This window comes from Telopea speciosissima, chromosome 10, assembly GCF_018873765.1.
Source record: "Telopea speciosissima isolate NSW1024214 ecotype Mountain lineage chromosome 10, Tspe_v1, whole genome shotgun sequence".
In the NCBI taxonomy this organism is placed as follows: domain Eukaryota; kingdom Viridiplantae; phylum Streptophyta; class Magnoliopsida; order Proteales; family Proteaceae; genus Telopea; species Telopea speciosissima.
This window is the reverse complement of record NC_057925.1, coordinates 61021449-61041495: the sequence shown is the minus strand read 5'-3', so window position 1 is coordinate 61041495 and position 20047 is coordinate 61021449. Positions and strand designations below refer to the sequence as shown.

Genomic DNA, 20047 nt, shown 5'->3' with positions numbered 1-20047 from the left:
CATGGGGGCTATCTCCCTCTGTTTTTTAGCGTCTCCCTCCTCTTCATGAGGGATCTGTAGGGGGCTTTGATTGTATTGTGGTCTCTATTTCTTCCCCTTTTGGGGCCCTCAGTATTTTCCTTCTCTTTGGCAATGAATTATTTATTTACCCCCCTCCCCCACCAAAAAAAAGAAAAGAACTGAAAGCATTTACTTGTAATACGATAGACAAGTAAACCATTGATGGGGCTAGGTCCACTAAAATAGTAAGTAATACCCAACCCAATAACAGGGCAAGGCCGTAGGTAATGTACTACAGTAGATTAACCCTTGATAAAAGCAACAATGGGATTATAACAGGCCTGCTAATTAGGTCAGCAACAGGGGTTGACACTAGTATTCAAGTCACAAAGCTTATGCACAGTTCCAAGGACTGATTTGACGCCAAACAGTAGAGTTACTGTCAATGACAGCTTGCTGCCCAAATTTAGAAGTTATGAAGAACCCTTGACCCTAGGTCAAAACATTGTCAAATTGATACAAACAGCAGATAATAATCCCAATATGACACCATTAAAAACCCAAATACAACCGAGGTCTAGAACAGAAAATACAGACCAATCCCCAAAATAGCAACTAATAGAGAACCAGCAGTAACAGCCGATGGGGCTCAAATTACAGCCGAAGGTAGGGGTAAGGTTTGTTGAACTCAGGTCGTCACTGAGACACGGGTGAATCAGTGACAAGGGTCTTACTAAATTTTTTTTGCTGATTGAGAGTAGTCACACATTGAGCCAGCACCATATCACCACATCCACACAACCACATACAAATCACAAAGAGCAAACCACAGAAAGCATCCACAACACAATATGCGTGGTTCGCCAATGTGGCAAATGGCTATGTCCACAGTGCAAATGACTGTTTGGGCTACAACCAAAATCCAGCCTAGGTATAATGCACAATACAATTCACATTTAGCGGCACCCACCGCAAAGAGCACCAACCCCCAATATATGTGGCACCCAGCATAAAGGAGCACCAACCTCCAACTTTATGTGGCACCCACCATAAAGGAGCTACTCTCTATCAAGCACCCTCTTGATAGTTTACAATGAAACAGTCAAATTGCATATGCAAATACCTACAACATGCTCAAAATATTGACTGAGGCATTTCATTGAAAACGTTGCCTACAGTCTAGTACCCTTACAATAGAGAAAGCACAAATTGAAAGGTCACCTACAATGAGATGCTTCTCTTTGCTTTCTTCCACTCACAATCTCCATCTCAACACCCTTGGAACTTCGAACACCGTTCTTGAACGAGTGGAACTCTCCATAATGCAAGAGCCAACCTCAAACCAGGGAGAAACCAGTGAGAGATCGATTGCAGTCAGGATCAACACGATAATGATCTATTAATTGTGTGCAACAACAGCAAACCTTGAAGATGATTGGGAATTGAATTTGGTCTTCAAAGGGTATGTTCACAATAGTTTATTAGAGTCGCAGAAATAGCACAGCAGTGTATATTGAACAGGGAAGGGAGGAGAAGAGAAGATAGAAGAAGAAGGGGGGTAGGGGGATGGGCTTTCTCAGCCCTGGGTCTCTTACCCACAACTATCCCAGCTGTTGAACAGGGAATGTTCTTCCATAACCGATGACAAGCATGGCCTCAAAATTCTATTATTCAATTCTGAATCAAGTACAACTGATGGGGGCCTATTTTACCTAAGCTTCACAAAATAGAAAGTTGAAAATTAGAAAGTAACGTAAAAGGAAACTATTGTAAGCCTCTTACAAGAGAATATTGAGGCTTGTACACCATGTAATCCAAGACTTGACTAAGTAATACTTAACTAAGTATACTGAAATAAAATTAGAAAGTAAACAAAAATAGGAACTTAAGCAAATAGTAACTAACTAAATCAACAATAAAATCTGCCTTGTCTTGCTATCTTCAGTGGGCCCCACAGAATCTCAAATATTTGCTTGGATTTCCTTTTCCATACAAGGCTTATGGACCTACAACACTGTTCACGTGAACAGTAGTTCGGGTACTGTTCATGTGAACAATAACTTTTTTTTTTGGAAGTCTGTTTTGTCTTGTTCTTCATGCTTCTCTCTGGGCTGGGGCTGCCTTAGGTGATGCTCCATTGAACCAACAAAAACTTGTCACATCATCAGACCAGGCTCTCTCTCACAGCAGTCGAATCTACAACCTTGCTGGGCTGGCTTTGGGGCTTTTTTTTTTTTTTTTTGGGTGAACAAAAATATATATTACGAACAGAAAAGCCCCAAGAGGGGATACAAGGGTCCCCAAAGGGGACAGAAAGAACTAAACAAAACAAAAACCTTAAAGGGTAAAATTCCAAGAGGTTACAATGTGTCTATTTCTGGGAGAGTTGGGAGTAATTAAAGGGAACTGCAGCCAGTCCGCCTTTAATGTCGAAGGAGGTGGAGTCCCAAATCTGATGAAAAGATCTGGAATTGTAAGTCCATCTTCTAAGATTGTGCTCATACCAGATGTGGTGGACAGCAGCACTGAAAGCTAGTTTTCCTACACAGTCACAAAAAAAGGAGCCTCCAAAGGTCATGTCAATCCAAATCCATTCACGGTTGAGAGGGAGGATCCTCCGACGATTCGGCCAGCAGCGAACAAGGACACCTGACCAAATCTTGAAGGAGAAAGGGCCATAGAAGAAACGGTGGTTTACATCTTCAAGATCATTCCAACAGAGGATACAACGAGGAGACACAGGAATGTGTCTACTAATAAGGAAGCATTGCGAGGGAAGGCAGCAGTGGAGGGCACGCCAAAGAGTGAAACTGTGGCGGGGGATGCAGCTTTTGATCCAAACAACCGGCGGGTACATATGGACTTGTGATCTACATCACTCTGTGCGCTTTCTTCACAAACCCTAGGTTCGAAGGGTGGGTTCTTTCCTAGCTTCACTACAGCCCTCGATGATGCTTTTAATGCTCTTGAAGTATTCCTCACAACCTTCCAATGATCTAGTCAAATGGCATATGCAAATGCCTCCAATATGCTCAAAATACTTTCTTGAACGAGTAGAACTCTCCCTATACCTTCTTCACTTTTGGAGTTCTTTCTTTTTCGTATGGCACAAAAACCCCTTTATAAGCAACCAACAACTTAAACCAAACATCCCACGTGCAGCCTCAGTTGACTTCCAATAAGCAATGGTTGACTGTCAATAGGCTCAATCGACGTCGACTAAGCATTGGTTGAACCTTAGACGAGAGAAAGTTGAAGGTCAAGCTTGTCAGACGCCTTATGGAGGACCCCAGTTGATTTTGAAAGTCTTCTGGTCAACTCTGGATGAGCTACAGTCCACTGAGCTTGGGTCGACCCTCATTCGACGTCAACCAAATATATTGGGAGTCAACTCTGTCTGAGTTGCCATACATTGCTTTGTAAATCAACCATAACTTTCTCCCGGACTCGGATTTACCTGATTCTTGTGCCAAATTAAATCTAACTTCAAGGGCTACAACTCTTATGTTTTAAGTTTCAACCCAGAATTAGTACACGGGGTCCAAAATTGAGCTTGAATCTGATGGATGTGCAGAAACTGCTTCCTGAAATTCACTGAACATGTATGATAAACTTGAATCTTCAACTCTTCAATTTCCCCTGCAACTTGTACTCTTCTTTACACAGGCCACTCTTCCATTTGCACATCGGCAATGTACCTGTGAATGTAAGTTTTAGAAACTTACATCTGCAGGGATTTTTAGCTAATGGATGATCTTGAACTCACAGTCAAAGGGAGGCAGGGTTATGAACAGAAGGATACCAGAAGTTGGTCTTCAGTTGATGCCCTGATGGAAAGATGAGAAGTTATTGTAGCCTGAAGTTTCTTGCTAGAAAACCTTCAAACCAAAGGTGCCGCAGGATGTATTAATCTTCTAACACCAATTCTTGGAGGGAGCGATGGAACAACCTTGTAGTGTTGATACTTGAACAAGATAAGTAGAGAAGGAGGATATGACCAACGCCTCTTAACTACAGCCTTGGCCAATTTATCAATAACCCTAGGCTTCTCACCTCTCTCAACTGTATCTCACAGCAGACATGGCATAACACCAAAGCCTTCATTCATCATAAAAATCGTGGGTTGAGCTCTAGGGCTCTTACAATTATATGGCACTGTAGGCTATAAACAAAATAAAGAAACAAAGCTTAAAAGAGTTCCACACATAGTATAGGGGACTTGTACAGCAAGAAATAAAAATAAAAGGGAAAATCTCCTAGTATCTAAGTAGTATCTCTTTAAAACAGTAAAATAGAAACTCCAATAGTAGCCCATAGTTTCTGGTTTTGAGTGAACCAGCCATACCCAGCCCGGTGGGCTGGCCTGGCTCAAAAGCCAGTTGAAGAACCATGAGCCTAAGTGTGGGCCTGGTTCTTCTTAAGCCTTACGCAAGTACTGTTTGTTATAGTATTTTGTCTACATCAGCCATAGATCACATGGAAAGGTAAATTTGGTCCTTCGGATATACAGTTGCATACTGTACCCGAAAATTGTGATAAGAAAAACCACTCAAAAAGGAGAAGATTCAGTAGATAAACAAATAAAAGTCTATCGAATGTAAACCTTGTCTTTCCCATTGATGTCAGCCTTAACAAGTTTTGAATAATACTCCTTCTGAACTTTACCATCACGTAGTGCCTCAACCTCATCAATAAAAGCAACTCGAAGAGCTTCATTCCTAGCCACATATGCAAATCATTAGACCATGATAAACAAACATCTAGCTCACATTATTATTTTCCAGATATATTTGCAGGTATCATGAGATACAAGTATTAGACACAATGAGGTAAAGGACCCTAATGAAAGATAAAATATAACTAAGGTTGCATTAATAATAAAATGTAACTAACCGTTGCATTAATAATGCAATATCTGTAGCCTCTGGTTTTTGTTCTTCCTTCTGTTTCCCATAAATTTGACATGTAACTACATATGTAAACTTCAGATCTGCTTGCGCACGAGCTTCTGGAGACAACTCATAACCTTGGGTGTCAGTTGCATCATTACTCGAAAGTGTAGCTTCCACATCTGCCATTGCCAAGGTATGATAAGAATACATAACAAATTTATCCAGGCAAACAATAACTTTAAAATAGTAAACCTAGAAAGTGCAAACCTCCAGAGCTGCCTCTTTCCAAATAGCTCTGAAGCATAAGAGCCTTTCTATAATACATCATTCCACGAACTGCACATCTCCAATGAGTCAAACACTTGAGAGTGGTTATAAGGTAAAAAGACTAAAAATATCTCACAGCTGATTCAAGATTAGTTTTACCAGTCCTAGCTAATGTCTGTCCCCGATAAGAAGCCCAAAATCGAAGCTCCAATATGTCATTAGGACTATCAAAAAGCTCCAAGTCAATAGAATTTTCATCTCGCCCGATTCGAGAAAGAAAGTTCTTCCATTCATCTGCATTGATCAATATTACAAGTAACTAGAATAAAAAGGAAAGGTCAAGACTCAAGAGTATTTTTTATGTTGAGTGAACATTGAATCATATCCAGACATGAGAAAATACTGGCAATGGGATATTACATTAGACAAGCAAATTCACAACAGAAATACAGAAAGGACAGGCAACCATCCAATTCATATGATAAACAGTCATAAATACTTCAAAAATGCAACGGAGCATCATCTATGAGAATTAGAATAAACCAATGTCCTTCAAACACTGAAATATTGGAAGTGACTATCATGGCACCGCCATGGCGTCCTGGCGCTGGGAGAGGTGGCATATCGAGCTACGCCATGGTGGATGTAAATATATCGTTCGATATGGCTTCCATGGCGACGCCATGGCGTCGCCATGGACGCCATACCACGATATGTTGGCATATCGGTCGATATTTGTACATATAAAAGTTAGATTTAAATTTTTTTTTTTTTAAACCATTTAATAGCTTAGATGCTTTGCTCCAAATCACACACACTAAAGAAAGACTATTGCTATCAAGCTTCAGTAAACAGGTTAGCCTATCATTTGATTTTTACTATTGCTTTCAATTATTTGACAGGTTAATCTATATTTTCAATTTTTCATACCTTCATATACACTAATGGATATTAGTTACACTTTCATGAATTAAACCATAGTGGCATAGTATATTAGTAGTAGTGTAGTACACTTTCATGTTGATTTTTGATGTTATAGGACATATATTATAGCATACTAAATGACATTAAAAATACAGAAAATAAAAAATTAAACATGGTCGACATGCTCGCCATGGGGTTGCCATGGCGGGCGACATGTCGATATATCGACGTGACACCCTTCCACCGACTTGGATCGCCGTGACGCCGTGACAACTATGGTGACTATACACTTTCATAAATACTTCCAGAATGCAACGGGGAACCGTCATCTCTGAGTTAGAATAAGCCAATGTTCTTCAAACACTGAAACACTGGAAGTGACTATCAACAACTTTTGGCCAACCTTCACCATTTCTCTATTTAATTTAAGTTTATAAGAACAGATAAGCCTTAGTGCCTTACATAAGTGCATGTTTGGCTAAGCTTCTAGGGCTTCTACTTCTCAGTTTCCAACTTCTAAGAAGCCAGCTTATCTAAATGAGAAACTCCAAAAAAGTGTATTCAAAGAGATTCTGGCACTTGACCAAATAGGTCCTAAGAGAACAGCTGAAAAGAATAATAACAAGGTTAACATACTAAAGCACAAAAACACTGCAGGACAAATAATTATACCTAATATATTAGCTATACAGAGACAGAATTCCAAGGTGGGTCACAAAAATCTCAAAAAAAGTCCTTACCACTGCATGTATGTGAGGAGAAAGTGCAGTCAATTCAATATCCAGCAAAACAGGTATTAGGTACAATTGTAGAAACTGAAAGATGTCTGAACCAAATTTAAGATGCCAGGAATTTCCTTCTTTGGGGGAGAAAATATGAGGTAAGGAAAACATAACCAATACGATATTATAGAGTGATAATGGGCAGATGGCTGGAAGTTTGATTTGAAATATGCTGACTAGGCTGAAACGTTAGATTCCAAAATCGCTGATGGGTCAAGAAACTGGAGGCAAAGAATTACATAAACAAGTGATAATTGAGAAAAGAACATGTGTGAAAGCAACCATCAAGCTTCAGTAAAGCTCAAGGTACTAAAACTCGGGTCTCGGTGCCAACTCGACTCTTGGAAAAACCGAGACGAGTCGAGATCTCGCTGAGTTGGTGCATTTTTTTTTTTTCAACCCGAAGCCTCAACTTTGGGTCAACCCGAGATCCGAGATCTCGCCGAGATATGTCAAGTTTTGTCCAATTAGGTAAGGTATTTAAGTGGTAGGTGGGTTAAAATAATGGGTCGCAACCGAGATCCAACCGAGATCCGAGATCTCGCCGAGATATTGCACTTTTGAGACTCGCAGGCAATCTCGTCTCGAGATTTCGAAAATTCGAGAAACTCGGCGAGATCTCGAACCTTGATGAAGCTTACAAAATGATATTCGAATTTTTGAAACATGTTTTCGAAAAAGTTTGCTTCTTGAAATCAGAGGACCACACATTAATTTTTGAATCAAGGTAAAACTTACCCCTCAACTAAGAGTAGCTTTATGGCTGCTCACTGTGTCATGCAGAGATAGGATTGGAGATCTAAATTAGATGGCTCTTTTTCTTTTTAGTTTTTTGTATATACCCTGAACTCAATTTTTAACTCAAAGCCCTTAACATACTTTTGGTCCCATCTACATGACCTGCCCCTTCCCTCCTTCTCTGTCCATCACTTCCTTTAGCAAGGGTGCACTTGGTACATTGGGAATAATTTTGAGGATTGATCACTAACATGTCAAGGCATAAGGCAATGATATCTATGCTTCGAACCGACTCTCTTTTGATTGCTGATTTGTATCAATTATGTGCAATGTTCCCAAACACAGATAGGGATGTAAATGGATAACGGAAATCCGAATCTGAATCTGCATCCGAATCCGTTTAGGGACATCCGTATTCGTTTAGAGATATCCGGAAAATAATCCGAATACTCCAATTAAAATCTGTCTGAAAAAAAACCCAAATACTTCATAATAAAAAATTAAATAAATAATGATTTTGAGGGTTTTTGAAGAATCAACAGGTTCTAGAATATGATGAAAAGAGAATCATGATCTAAGAGACATGGATTGAGAGTGAATTGTATCTGCTAGGAGGAGGAAAGTCCGGGTTACACAAGGCAGAGATGTGAACGGATGGTCGAAAATCCGAATCAGATCCGCATCCGAATCTGTTTAGAGGTATCCGTATTCGGCCAGGGAATATCCGGCTCCGATCACATCCGATCCGAATCCGATCCGTTTACATCCCTAAACACAGATGGTCTCATTCCATAGTGGCCAGTGATGGTAACCAGCTCGACCTGCAGGTCAATCGTCGGCTAGAATGGATTAGAAACAGAAAAGATTAAAATACATTTGAAAGGTATAACGTATGTACATAAGGTATACAACAAATTGGTCCGATTGTTGCGTTGATAACAGCTCAGCTGTCCCAACTCAGAAATTCTACCATCCAGGTTGGACTGATTGCTGACTAAATGGGTTAACAATAGAAGGTTTGAGGGTTCACGCATTTGTTCTAAGAGCCAACTGGCGAGGCCTGGTATCAGAACACTGGAATGCGTCAAATGTGTGGAGTCAAATGATATACAAGCCTCAAAGCATGAGAAGTTTTTTTTCTTTTTGGTGAATAAATAATCATTACCAAAAGCCCCAAAAGAGGGGAAGAGGGGGGGGGGGGGAAACTATACAAGGCTCAAGACCTAAGAAAATGGGCCTTGAGACTGAAAAAGAGAAACATCAAGACCCCAACATACAACAGTATGCATGTTCCTTGACAAGAGATCTATGAGGAAGCACGTGGAGCTTGGAGCTGACATCAAAGAAGATGTTTTTCCAAATCACGTCTAAAGTCCGAGAATTGGAGGTCCATCTTCGGAGATTCCGCTTCATCCAAATGTGAGATATAGCAGCCCCAAACACAAGTTTGCTGGCGGTATCACAGATCATACTACCTGAAAAAACCCTGCCCAACCAAAGCCACTCCCTGGCGAAGGGAAGGGGTCTCCGACTTCGGTGCCAAATGGAGTCTAAAGATTTCTTCCAAATAGTGTGGGAAAAGGGACAAGAGAAAAAGAGATGATTAATATTCTCATTACCATTCCAACAAAGGATACATGAGGGAGAGACAGGGATATGGCGGTGAAGGAAAAATTGTTGGGTGGGGAAGCAGCGGTTAAGGGTTCTCCAAACATTAAAGCTATGATAGAGAATGTGGCCTTTGAACCAGACAATATTGGACCAGGGGGCAGGGGGGCATGGTTTCTGACAAAGTCCCAAGCAGAGAAAGAGGTAAAAATCCCTTTAGGGGGGGGGGGGGATCAAAGTAACCTTGTCCGAGAGGGAGGGGTTGGGGGGGAGGGAGAGACGACTAGACGTGAGTGAGATAGGGAGGAAAGGGGAGGGGGGGGGGGGACCAGGAGCCAAGGGAGATGATTGTGGAGAGGGGCAGATTTAGGAATACCAGAGGAATAAACTGATCGGACACCAATGATATTGTAGTGGATTCCTAAGGGGTGCCAGGGATCCAGCCAGAGGGATATAGAAGTCCCATTAGCAATCACTAAGGAGATAGCTCTAAGGGCTAGGGGATGGAGGAGAAGGATTTTGCGCCAAACCCAGGAGGCATCAACAGGTCGTGGAACAGTCCAAATGGAGTCATTTTTGAGGAGATAGGAGTAGACCGAATTAACCCAGATAAAATCATGTTTGGTGGAGATTTTCCATATTAGATTGAGGATGCAAACAATATTATAATTGCGGATCCTGCGGATTCCAAGGCCTCCTTCAGATTTTGGGAGACAGATGGCTGCCCAATAGTCGGATGAAGGTATTTGGAAGTATCCTTTCCCTTCCAAAGTTGGAGACATAGTTGTCAAGGCGGCAAGGCGACCTAAGGCGGTGGAAGGGTGCCTAAACGCTTAGGTGACAAGGCAGCTGCCTAGGCAACCAAGGCGCCCAAGTGTTATTTTTTATTTCCCCTCTTTTCTAGCATTATTTAGTATGCTACAATATGTACCATATATCATAAAAAATCAACATTAAGCCACATCAAGTCATAAAAAATCAATATTAAGCAACATCAAGTCATCAAAAATAAACATTGTCACATCAAGTAATCAAAAATCAATATTAAGCCACATAAAGTCATAAAAAATCAACATAGAACTAGAAGACAATAGAACTGAAGAAGCAAGCTATTGGAAGTTTGAAACAATCAAAACATACATTTGATTTATACTGTTTTTAGAAAATATGAGCAAGGGGATAGAATTGGAGTTGGAACTGGCTTTCATGGAACGGTGAAAGTAGGCAGAATTAGAATCTCTAAGCTCAAGCCATATGATGCGGGATTTTTGGCAGAGGAAGCTCTCTTCTTGGGAAGAGAGAGGAGAGCTCTAGACATAGGCGCTTTTCTTCCTCAACCAACAAAGGGTTGAGCATGTCAGATTGGAACTTGGATTGGTCAAGAGAGAGACTAGTGAGGCAAGAGGCCACCCGGGAAAAAATATTACCGAAGGTAGGCGCAAGATTTAAAGTACCAGTATCGAGTATCGTATCGGTTGGGTGCTTTTAAGAGACGTATCGTATAGTATTGGAGATACGAATCGAACACTACAGATACACATGGAAATAAACTTTTGGAACAAAATACAATATAAATAAGCAATATATAACGTGTATCATGCATAAACACTAAAATGGAGTATTGAACCTTCTTAGCACATCAGTGAAGCCTTTCCACTATTTCAGGTAAAACCATTTCTCCAAAAATGTTTTTTTTTAAAAATATGATCATTACATGTTTGTTAGAGTGAAATTATTATATGTCAGACACCGGAGGCTGATCTACACCCTCACGGTGTCGAAATTTTTTTTCAGTATATATATTATTTTTTTATTTTTCTGCTTCAAAATTTTGATTTTCGTACAACAAAAATCTACAAAAAAAATAGGTGTTATGTAAACTATATGGGGATCAATTAAATATATGTTAGATACCATTGGCCGATCCATGATGTGGCACTCATATGTCCTACAATTAGAGAACAATGCAGTCGGCTCCATCGGACTATGAATGGGGTTGATCCTGGACGGCGGAGTAATTATTATTTGTAGACATTTGAGTCAGTTGATGACTAGTTGACTTGTATTAGGATATTGATGTCATCTTGTTATTGTACTTAATATTATGACTAATTAAATTGCATATTAATTATTATGTCTTCTAGGACTTAAAGTCTTAAACAATGTGTATGTGTAATTAACTAAGTTATACATTAGAATTTGACCGTATAGTGCCAATCAAGGGTGCAAATCCAAAACACCACTTTGGGTGACAATTTTTGCAATTTGATTCAAGTCTTAATTTGGCCTAAAACTCACTGAAATGACCAACCAAAATCTTGCAGGAAAAATACAATATTTTGGTCTAAATATCCGAAATTTCAGTCAAACCGAAACACCGAAACGAAACGAGATTTTAAACCTTGTGTATAACCAGACAAGTGCATTTCTTACATGTAGAGTTGTATAGCCATGAAGATTGTCGGGGTGGTTCAAACTCATACCTGGAAGGTCTTCAGAAATTTTCGTTTTTCTTTGAAAAATCATGGATTTGAGTACAAATCCTTGCCAATGTTCAACTTTGATTCATCTACTAGCTAAGTTTTACCTAAATCCATGGATTTATAGCAAAAAATAGAACTAAAGACCATGATTTGAACAAAAAGATCAAGTTTTTTCAAAAAACACTTTTTACTATGAAATCTTCTTCCATCTTTGATTTCAACTTGTTGGATGATGCAAAGGATGATGTTTTTCCACTCCTTGATTCTTTTTCAAGAGTTGATTGGAAGCCCCAAGTTGGTAAGTGTGAAAAATCGAGTTTAGAAGCAAGATTTCAGAGTTTCAGAACTGGGTTAGGATGATTTTTCTGCCAAAATGCTTGTTCTGTCAACTTTATGGGTGAAAACAGGTTTAATGGGCTTGGGATCGAGTGTATCGAGATTTATCGGCCGATACATCTCGATACGTCCCGATACAAATCGACATGTATTAAAGGCCATTAAACCCTTGTATTTTGATTGTATCAATTGTATTGAAACATATCAATTGTATCGAAACGTATCTGTTGAGATGGGCTACTTTACCCGATAGGGGTACCTTAGTCCTTATTGTTTTAGTTATTTTATTAGTTGTTTTATGCTTTATTTCTATTTCTGTTCTCTCCCCTCTATCCGATCTCTATTTTGGGATTCCTAGTTGTAGTAGGAATTCCTAATAGGAATAGGACTGGGGAGGCACTCCTACTTTGATTATGATTTGAGATTAATATAAATAAGGGGCTAGGTGATCGATTAGATCATTCAAGCACTCAATTCCTAAGGCTGTTAACAGTATCGATTGTATCGAAACACATTGATTGTATCGAAACATATCAATTGTATTGTATCGACCCGTATCAGCCGATACAATCGACACTATTTTTTTTTAAAAGAGATGAATCAGTCAGTATTGTACCGATACCGATACATTCAATACATTAAACCATGGGTAGACGAGTTCCAAGCTTTCAGAACTTCTTTAGAATTTCGAAGCTTATCCACTTATGAGTGAAAGCGAGGGGAAGGGAGAGGCAATGGACAGGCTTATTCCAAGCTTCTCGAACAGTGGGCAGGAAATTAAGAGTAGGATGACAATATATCAAAGAATTTAAAAGATTTAGGACCAAAGGAGGAGTAGGGTTGGATGAGGAGATGGCAAGGGTTATGGTCAGATACCAGGGAGGAGGAAGTTGACATGGGAATTGGGGTAGAGGGATAGTCAGGTCTCATTGATGAGGATGCGGTAAATTTTGCAGGCAATCCAATCTGAGCCAACTCTCCTATTGTGCCAAGTTAGGGGAGAGCCCGACCATCTCAGGTCATTGATACCAAGATCTTCTATGCAGTCATTGAACGCATTGACAAAGAGGAGGTCGAGGGGACAACCTCCAAGTTTCTAATTGCTAAATCTAACTAAATTGAAGTCTCCTCCCACAGCCCAAGGGAGTGAACCAATACTAGATTTGAGGGAGAGATCTAACCAAATATGGAGCCGGTCAACAGCTCGATTAAGAGCATATAAAGCCGAGGGAGAATGAAGACGAGGACATGGGGAGAGAGAACTGGAGGAGTTGAGGGGAGGAGAAGGAGATAGAGATGCTGATTTTGGAGGGCTCCCATAAAATCCAGATACGGCCATTAGGGGCATGGTTGTAATTGGAAAGAAAGGACCAAAAGGGGACAATTGAGGAGGCAATGTGGGGAGCATTCTCTTGAAGGACACGAGTTTTAAGAAGGGCGCTAAAGGTATAGTGAGTGGATTTGATAAGAGCCCTAATTTTGGAATGCTTGGCCAAGGAATTAAGACCCCTGACATTCCAAATAACTCCAGAAGGCATGGGAACCTAAGGGGGGTGATCATCGACCTCTAAGGTGGGAAGCTTTTGTATCGCTTATGGGCATAGGCGATGAACGACCGCCGAGAAGAGGCCACAGTGAGAGGGGCCATCGTGTCAATGGTGGTCAAGCCTTTGGGGGCATGGCTAGGTCCCTAAGATAAAAGGGAATCAGAATGGAGGGGGGAGGAGGGGTCCCACATGTCTGGGCAACATTAAAAGGGGGAGGGGGAGAATCCCAACAGATAGAGGCCTAGGTTCACCAGCCTGAGAAGGGGAGGGGAGGGAGGGGGAGAGAAGGGGTGGTTCTAGTTCTGGTTCGAAGAGGGGTGTGGTGCCGGCTTAGGGTTAATGGTAGGGCCAGGGCTAACACGGGAAGGTAAGTGGTGGGATCTGGGATGGGCTAGCGGTAAAAAGGGCTTGGCCAGAGCCAGCGATAGAAGGGTTTGGGTTGGGCTTGGGTTAGATAATGCAAGGGTTAGGCGAGTAAAGTATCTAGGGCTACCTCTGATTCCTGCTAGGCGTACTGTTCATCACTGCTCCCCTATGTTGGATCTTATCAGGAAAAATTTCAGCTACTTCTCTTATGCGGGTCGGTTAGTCCTTGTTAAAGCTATGCTACAATCAACGTACATCTTCTGGTCGGGCATCTTCGGGCTTCCTTCTTCCACCATCAAATCTTTGGAGTCTTTAATGGCATCTTCCAGATTTCTTCATCCCATCAGTTGGACTCCTATCTATCTGCCCAAAAATAAAGGAGGTTTAGGGCTTTGACACATCAAAGATGTGAATTCAACAGGTATTATAAAGCTGATTTGGAAGATTGCTTCTAAATACCGAAGAATTTGGGTTGACTGGATTCACTCAGGGCCTCTTCGAAATGACACCATTTGGACTGTCTTAGTTCCTTCTGATGCTTTTTGGGTTTGGCGCAAGATTCTAGCTCTTAGACATATTGCTTTGGGAGCCGTCAGTAGTCAGATTGGTGATGACAGATCTACCTCCCTATGGTTGGACAACTGACATCCTTTTGGAATTCTCCTTCATTCAATAACAAACAATCTTTGGTTGCAGATATTATGCTTGATGATGACTGGGATACTCCGGGCACTCTTCACCCAGTGCTTAACAATGTCTGGAATGCTTTGTCATCCATCAATAGAAGGCCCACAAAATGGGGTGATCAAGTCATTTGGTCCCCTAACTATTCGGGCCTGTTCAGTTCTAAAGCAGTCTAGGATATAATTCGTGCAAGAGACCCCGTAGCCCCTTGGAGGAATCTTATTTGGTTCAAGCATCATATCCCCCAGCACTACTTCACAGAATGGAGAGTCTTCTCAAACTGCCTTCCAACACAGTCCTTCCTACGCTATCGACAGATCCAAGTTTCTCTTCTATGTTGTTTATGCCGGAACGCTAATGAAGATTTGGATCACCTCTTCTTCGCTTGTCCTGTCTCCTCAATCTGGAAAGGTATCCTGGCTAAATGCTGGCCTAGTAGGCGAAGAATCCTTCTTTTTGCAAGGGAATGGCAGCGGGTGGACATGACTTTTGCCAGATCTTCTATCTCTGACACTTAGGGAAAGTTAGTTTTTTGTGCAGTTATCAACCATATCTGGATGGAGCGCAATATCAGGAAATGGACCACCAACTCTCAATCGCTTAGACAGATTTGGGGTGTCATTTCTTTTGATATTAAGGCAAATCTTTCTGCTGTCTCCCCCTCTTGTTTAGACATCCCAAGAAACAAGCATATTGTTGTGTCCTAGGGCCTCCCTCTCCCCTCTTTCCTGCTCCCTGCCTCTTCTGTCTGAGGTCTTGGGCTTCTTGTGAATTGTATTCTCTTTTCTTTCTCCTTCGGGGACCTCTGTATTCCTTTCTCTCTTTGGTAATGAATTTTTTATTCACCCCCAAAAAAAAAAGAAGACGCACTCATGAGTCATGATGTTTACACTGCACACCTTAAGTCTAATGCCTTACATGTTTACAAGGTTGAACATCTAACATCACCTCCTAATACCAAAGAAAAAACTGGTATTTTGTCCCAACATCTGGGATCACACCACAAATCCTGTTTCCCATTCTAAATTGTCCAAGGTCTTCTATGTTAAAATTTGTCACTTTTGTGCATTGAAGCCGCTTTGTAAGACCATGATACAAATCCTATTTGCAAAACAGAACCTAAATGGAAAGAAATTCAGATGTACACAAGACAGCACATCAACGGGTGGGGGGGGGGGGAATTGTAAAAGTTACATTAGAGTACATGCTTTCTTTGACCACCCTCCCCCCCCCCCCCCCAAACCAACAAAAAAAAAAAAAAACTCAATAAAAGTATAGTAGAGCAATTTTCCAATAGGAGTAGAGAGTACCTGGAAATATCTTTTGAAGGTAAAATAAAACTGATATCCCATCTTCGTTTTTCTTGAGCAGTTCAGGCATGCTATAAAGCACAATCTCAGAGTAATATGGCGTAAAAACACTGCAAGACATGCATGTGTAAGAAAAATTAGGATAAAGTCCTCAGATTTTAAGACCAACATAGATGCATAGAGAGACATAACAGAGAAAAAAACACAACCTAAATGACAACATCTCACGAACTGGCTTTGCAGCAGGCATTTCCATAAAGAGGGAATTTGTGAAGAACTCTAATCTACGTCTTGCCTCGAGGTTTTTTGGAATATTAGCAGCCGATTCTTTGATGGTTAATAGTGAATGTAACCTCTTAACTCTTTCTCTCTGCATTTCATTGGAGATTACTTGATTTCATGCAAAATAAGACGTTGTCTACAACAAAGGATAAAACTGAAAGGGCGACTAAAAAAAATGTTAGAAGCATACAAACTCAGCATCTCTGGGCCACTTTAATTTTGAAAAGAGGCGACCTTCAGTCCGTGCTTTTGTTAATGTGTTCCATGTCTCATAGTGACCCCTGAAATTATTCATAAAGGACAGTTGAGAATAGAAAACAAGCTTGCAAAGGAAGTGGAGGGGGGGGGGGGGAAGTCAACACATATATAAATACAAGCAAGCTACTGCATACCTCCTATTAACTACAAGGATATCATGTTGAATTACATCATAGAGATCCAGGACAGCTTTAACTGCTCCCATTTGCAATTCAGGTGTTTCCTTTTCTCTCTGTACAACAAAGGGCATACACATTTTTCAACAAATGCCATTAATATCTTAGAAGAGTTATCAAAAGATTCATAAGGGAAAACGCTTGACATTGACCTCAACAAAAGGAGGCAGTAAAGCAAACCATGAAGAAAACAAGAAAGAAACTGTGGAGGGGATTTGCTGAGGCGTACATTACTCGTTCACCACAAACTATGTTGCCCTAAAGAGCTTTGAGGAAAAGATGGTTAGACTCCACTCTATGCTTGCTTTAGAGGAGGGGTTTGGTTGGAGGGAGTCAGGTTCTCCACTGGGTAGCGTAGCCAAGGTTCTAAAACTCGGTCTCAACCATGGTCTCGACCAGGTTGAGTTTTCCGAGATCCAGACTATGTATTTTTTTTTATGTTTCGGTGGGCATATGGCCAAAGTTGGCTCTGAAACTTTAAGGTAAGCTTGTTTTAGGCTTAATAAACATATTTAAAGATTCAAATTGAAAGAAAAAAAACACCCAACTTGGTGTTTTGGATTTGCACCCTTGGTTGGTAGTAAAAGCCAAACCCTTAATGTAATATTGCCTATTCTACACATTGTTTGAATGATATTAGACTTAATTGGCAAGTAAAACAAGTAAATTATGCACATAATATTGAATAATTATTTAAGAAATAGTTAAAGACATATACTTTCTACTACAAACCACACGATAGAATGAAGTGTTAACAATGCATATTACAGACACCCAACCTAAGTACAATAAATAATACATAAGTCATAGACACCTTACTACCCTAGTCTTCCACGTCTTAACTCCCAAGTCCCAACAATACAATACTATGACTCTATGAGTATTGAAGAGGTCGAGATTTCACCGAGATTCTCGAAATATTCAAAATCTCGGTTGAGTTTTTCGAGTTTTTACATTTTTTTGTTTCGTATAATAACTCGTCTCGAGAAGCTCGAGTTTTCCGAGATCTCACTGAGATTTTGAACTATGACCTCAGCTCGACAACATATCTAGTGACCAGTTTTGGCGTAACCTGAAGAAGGTTGTTATGATCCTTGAGCCAATGGTAAAAGTCTTGAGGATGGTTGACTCAAAGAAGAAGCCTACCTAGCAACACTTGTATGCTGAAGTTGAGATGAATGACCATGTGGCAGCAGTGATACCACATGGTGGGAAGAGCTACCTTTAGATCATAGAAAATTGCTAGGAGAAGCAACTGCTGCAGCCACTGCAAAGGGTTGGTAAGTTTTTATTTTAATCTACGTAAGTCAAATTTTCTTTCAACTTAGATCCTCGGTAAGCATAGACAACTTGTTTATATGATTCTCAGCCAAAAAACTCAATCCCAAGTACCAGTATAAGCACAGCCTTGGAATGAATCAATACCTGATAGATGTAGTGGAAGAGGTGGTGGCAAATCTGGAGCCAAATCCAAGTCATAGTTGTAATGGTGTCTAGGCAGAGGGAAAAAATTAAGGCGACACCAACAGGGCATCAAGGCATCACCAAGGCCACCAAGGCACCTGGACGCCAAGGGGTAGTCTAGGCGATGCCTTGACAACTATGATTCAGATATACAGTCCAAGTGCGATAATGAGGTGGAGACTTGCAGTTTCTCAAGTGCCAGAAATGAATACAATAATAATTCAGTATTGATGCTAAAATTACCGATCATTGAAATGACAATAGATAAAGAATTTCAGAGATGCCACTAGTAGTTTTAGACTCACAACCACAAAGGCTGGTCAGGAGACTACTGTTCATGGTAGGTCCATGACCATTAACTTTGTTTCTTAGATCAATGTAACCATGTACAAGGTACAAAAACTTAACATGAATAATCTTAATCCGATGCAAGTGAATGCTGCGTGCTATGAAGGAAATAGGCACCTAACCTGACGAAGATAGAAGTAAAGGTGCTCTCCCAGCCCAATGTGAGTGTAACTAGAGTACTTTCACAGATCCATTCTAAGAGGCGGAACCAATTGGGTCATGAACGGATGGAGAACATGGTGTACGTGCACTATAACACAAGACTACAAATAAAACACATAAGCATGGGCATGAAAAATGACAAAGACCCAATCAAGCTCGGCAACAAATGAGCCTGGGGACCAAAACTAGACTGTCTAGATTTTTAGAGAAAAGTTTCCATATGCGCTCTGACCTATGACTGTTCCCTCTGTCATCCTTTCCTCCGGCCTCCTTGGCCGGCGGGATTAGTTTCCCTTCAATGACTTCCTCGGCTGAAATGTCAACTGCTTCTCCTACCCCTTCTCCCTCCCCTCCATTGCTAATCCCTTCCTCCACCCCGGCTTCTGTTGGTACTGTGCCTCATCCTCCCCCACCTGCTTCTACCTTGGCATCTCTTTTAAACTCTGCAACTTCACCTTCGTCTAAGGGTTTGCCCCTTCACTTTGTCGCTCCGGCTTTGGATTGCAGCTCCAAGGTGGCCCTTTGCCCTCCGAAAGGCCTTGAATTTGAAGCAAAGCTCTGAGAGAACTCCTTGGTAGGCAATTTTCTGGGCTCTCGCCCTCCTTTCCCGGTGGTAAAAGCATCTCTTTCCAAGCAATGGAGAACTCAGGCCTCGCTGGATGTCTCCCTTCTGAATAATGGGTTCTTCCTTTTCAAGTTCTCCTCTGCCTCTGACAAGACCCGAGTCTTTGAAGGAGGTCCGTGGCTTGTCGGGAAAAAGCCTATTTTCCTCCGGCAGTGGCATCGACATCTGCAACTCCGGCGTAATGATCTCTCTTCGACCCCTCTGTGGGTTACCCTACCGGGACTCCCGCTACACTACTGGTGCACGGATGGGCTTAGTTCACAGGGCTCTGTCCCAGGAAAACCTCTCTTCTCCGACATGAGGACCAGACGCAAAGACAGACTTGCCTATGCAAGGATCTGTGTGGAAGTTTTTGCGCACGATGTTCTTCCTTCCTTCATCAAGGTTGTGGAAGATAACGATTACTCCTTCGAACAGGAAATACATTACGATTGGAAGCCACTCCATTGTACTATCTGCAACATCTTTGGCCATGACTCCAGTCTTTGCGCCACTACGAAGGATGTCTCTGATGTCCACCACCCTCCTGCTGGCGGTGATGAAGTGGTTGAGGACCTCCCTTTGAATGCAGGCAACAAGAACTCTTCAGGTGTTGTGCAGAGTGACTCTTCTGGCTAACGTCAGCGCTCCAGGGGTCGCAGAAGACAAAGATCTCGCTACTGCAATCTTCCTCCGGCTTCTAAGCCTCCGGTGGCAGGCAACCGGAACCCTCTGTGGGCTGCGAGGCCTGTTCCCCTGAGTCAGAACAATTTCTCACTTTTGGCAGACCTAGATGGGGACGCTGCAGGTTCTTTC

General features: G+C 41.3%; 1 protein-coding gene across 1 annotated transcript in view; it reads right to left on the bottom strand.

The window, feature by feature from the left end:
- LOC122643915 (callose synthase 9) overlaps positions 1-20047 on the bottom strand; it is a 164340-nt gene that overhangs the window by 32748 nt on the left and 111545 nt on the right. Inside the window, exons 29-36 of the mRNA XM_043837490.1 lie at positions 16612-16709; positions 16410-16500; positions 16147-16307; positions 15938-16047; positions 5319-5453; positions 5160-5228; positions 4894-5071; positions 4604-4718 (exon numbers count right to left, since the gene is read on the bottom strand). Of these exons, the coding sequence (XP_043693425.1) occupies positions 4604-4718; positions 4894-5071; positions 5160-5228; positions 5319-5453; positions 15938-16047; positions 16147-16307; positions 16410-16500; positions 16612-16709 (957 nt within the window). The remainder of the gene's footprint in view (positions 1-4603; positions 4719-4893; positions 5072-5159; positions 5229-5318; positions 5454-15937; positions 16048-16146; positions 16308-16409; positions 16501-16611; positions 16710-20047) is intronic.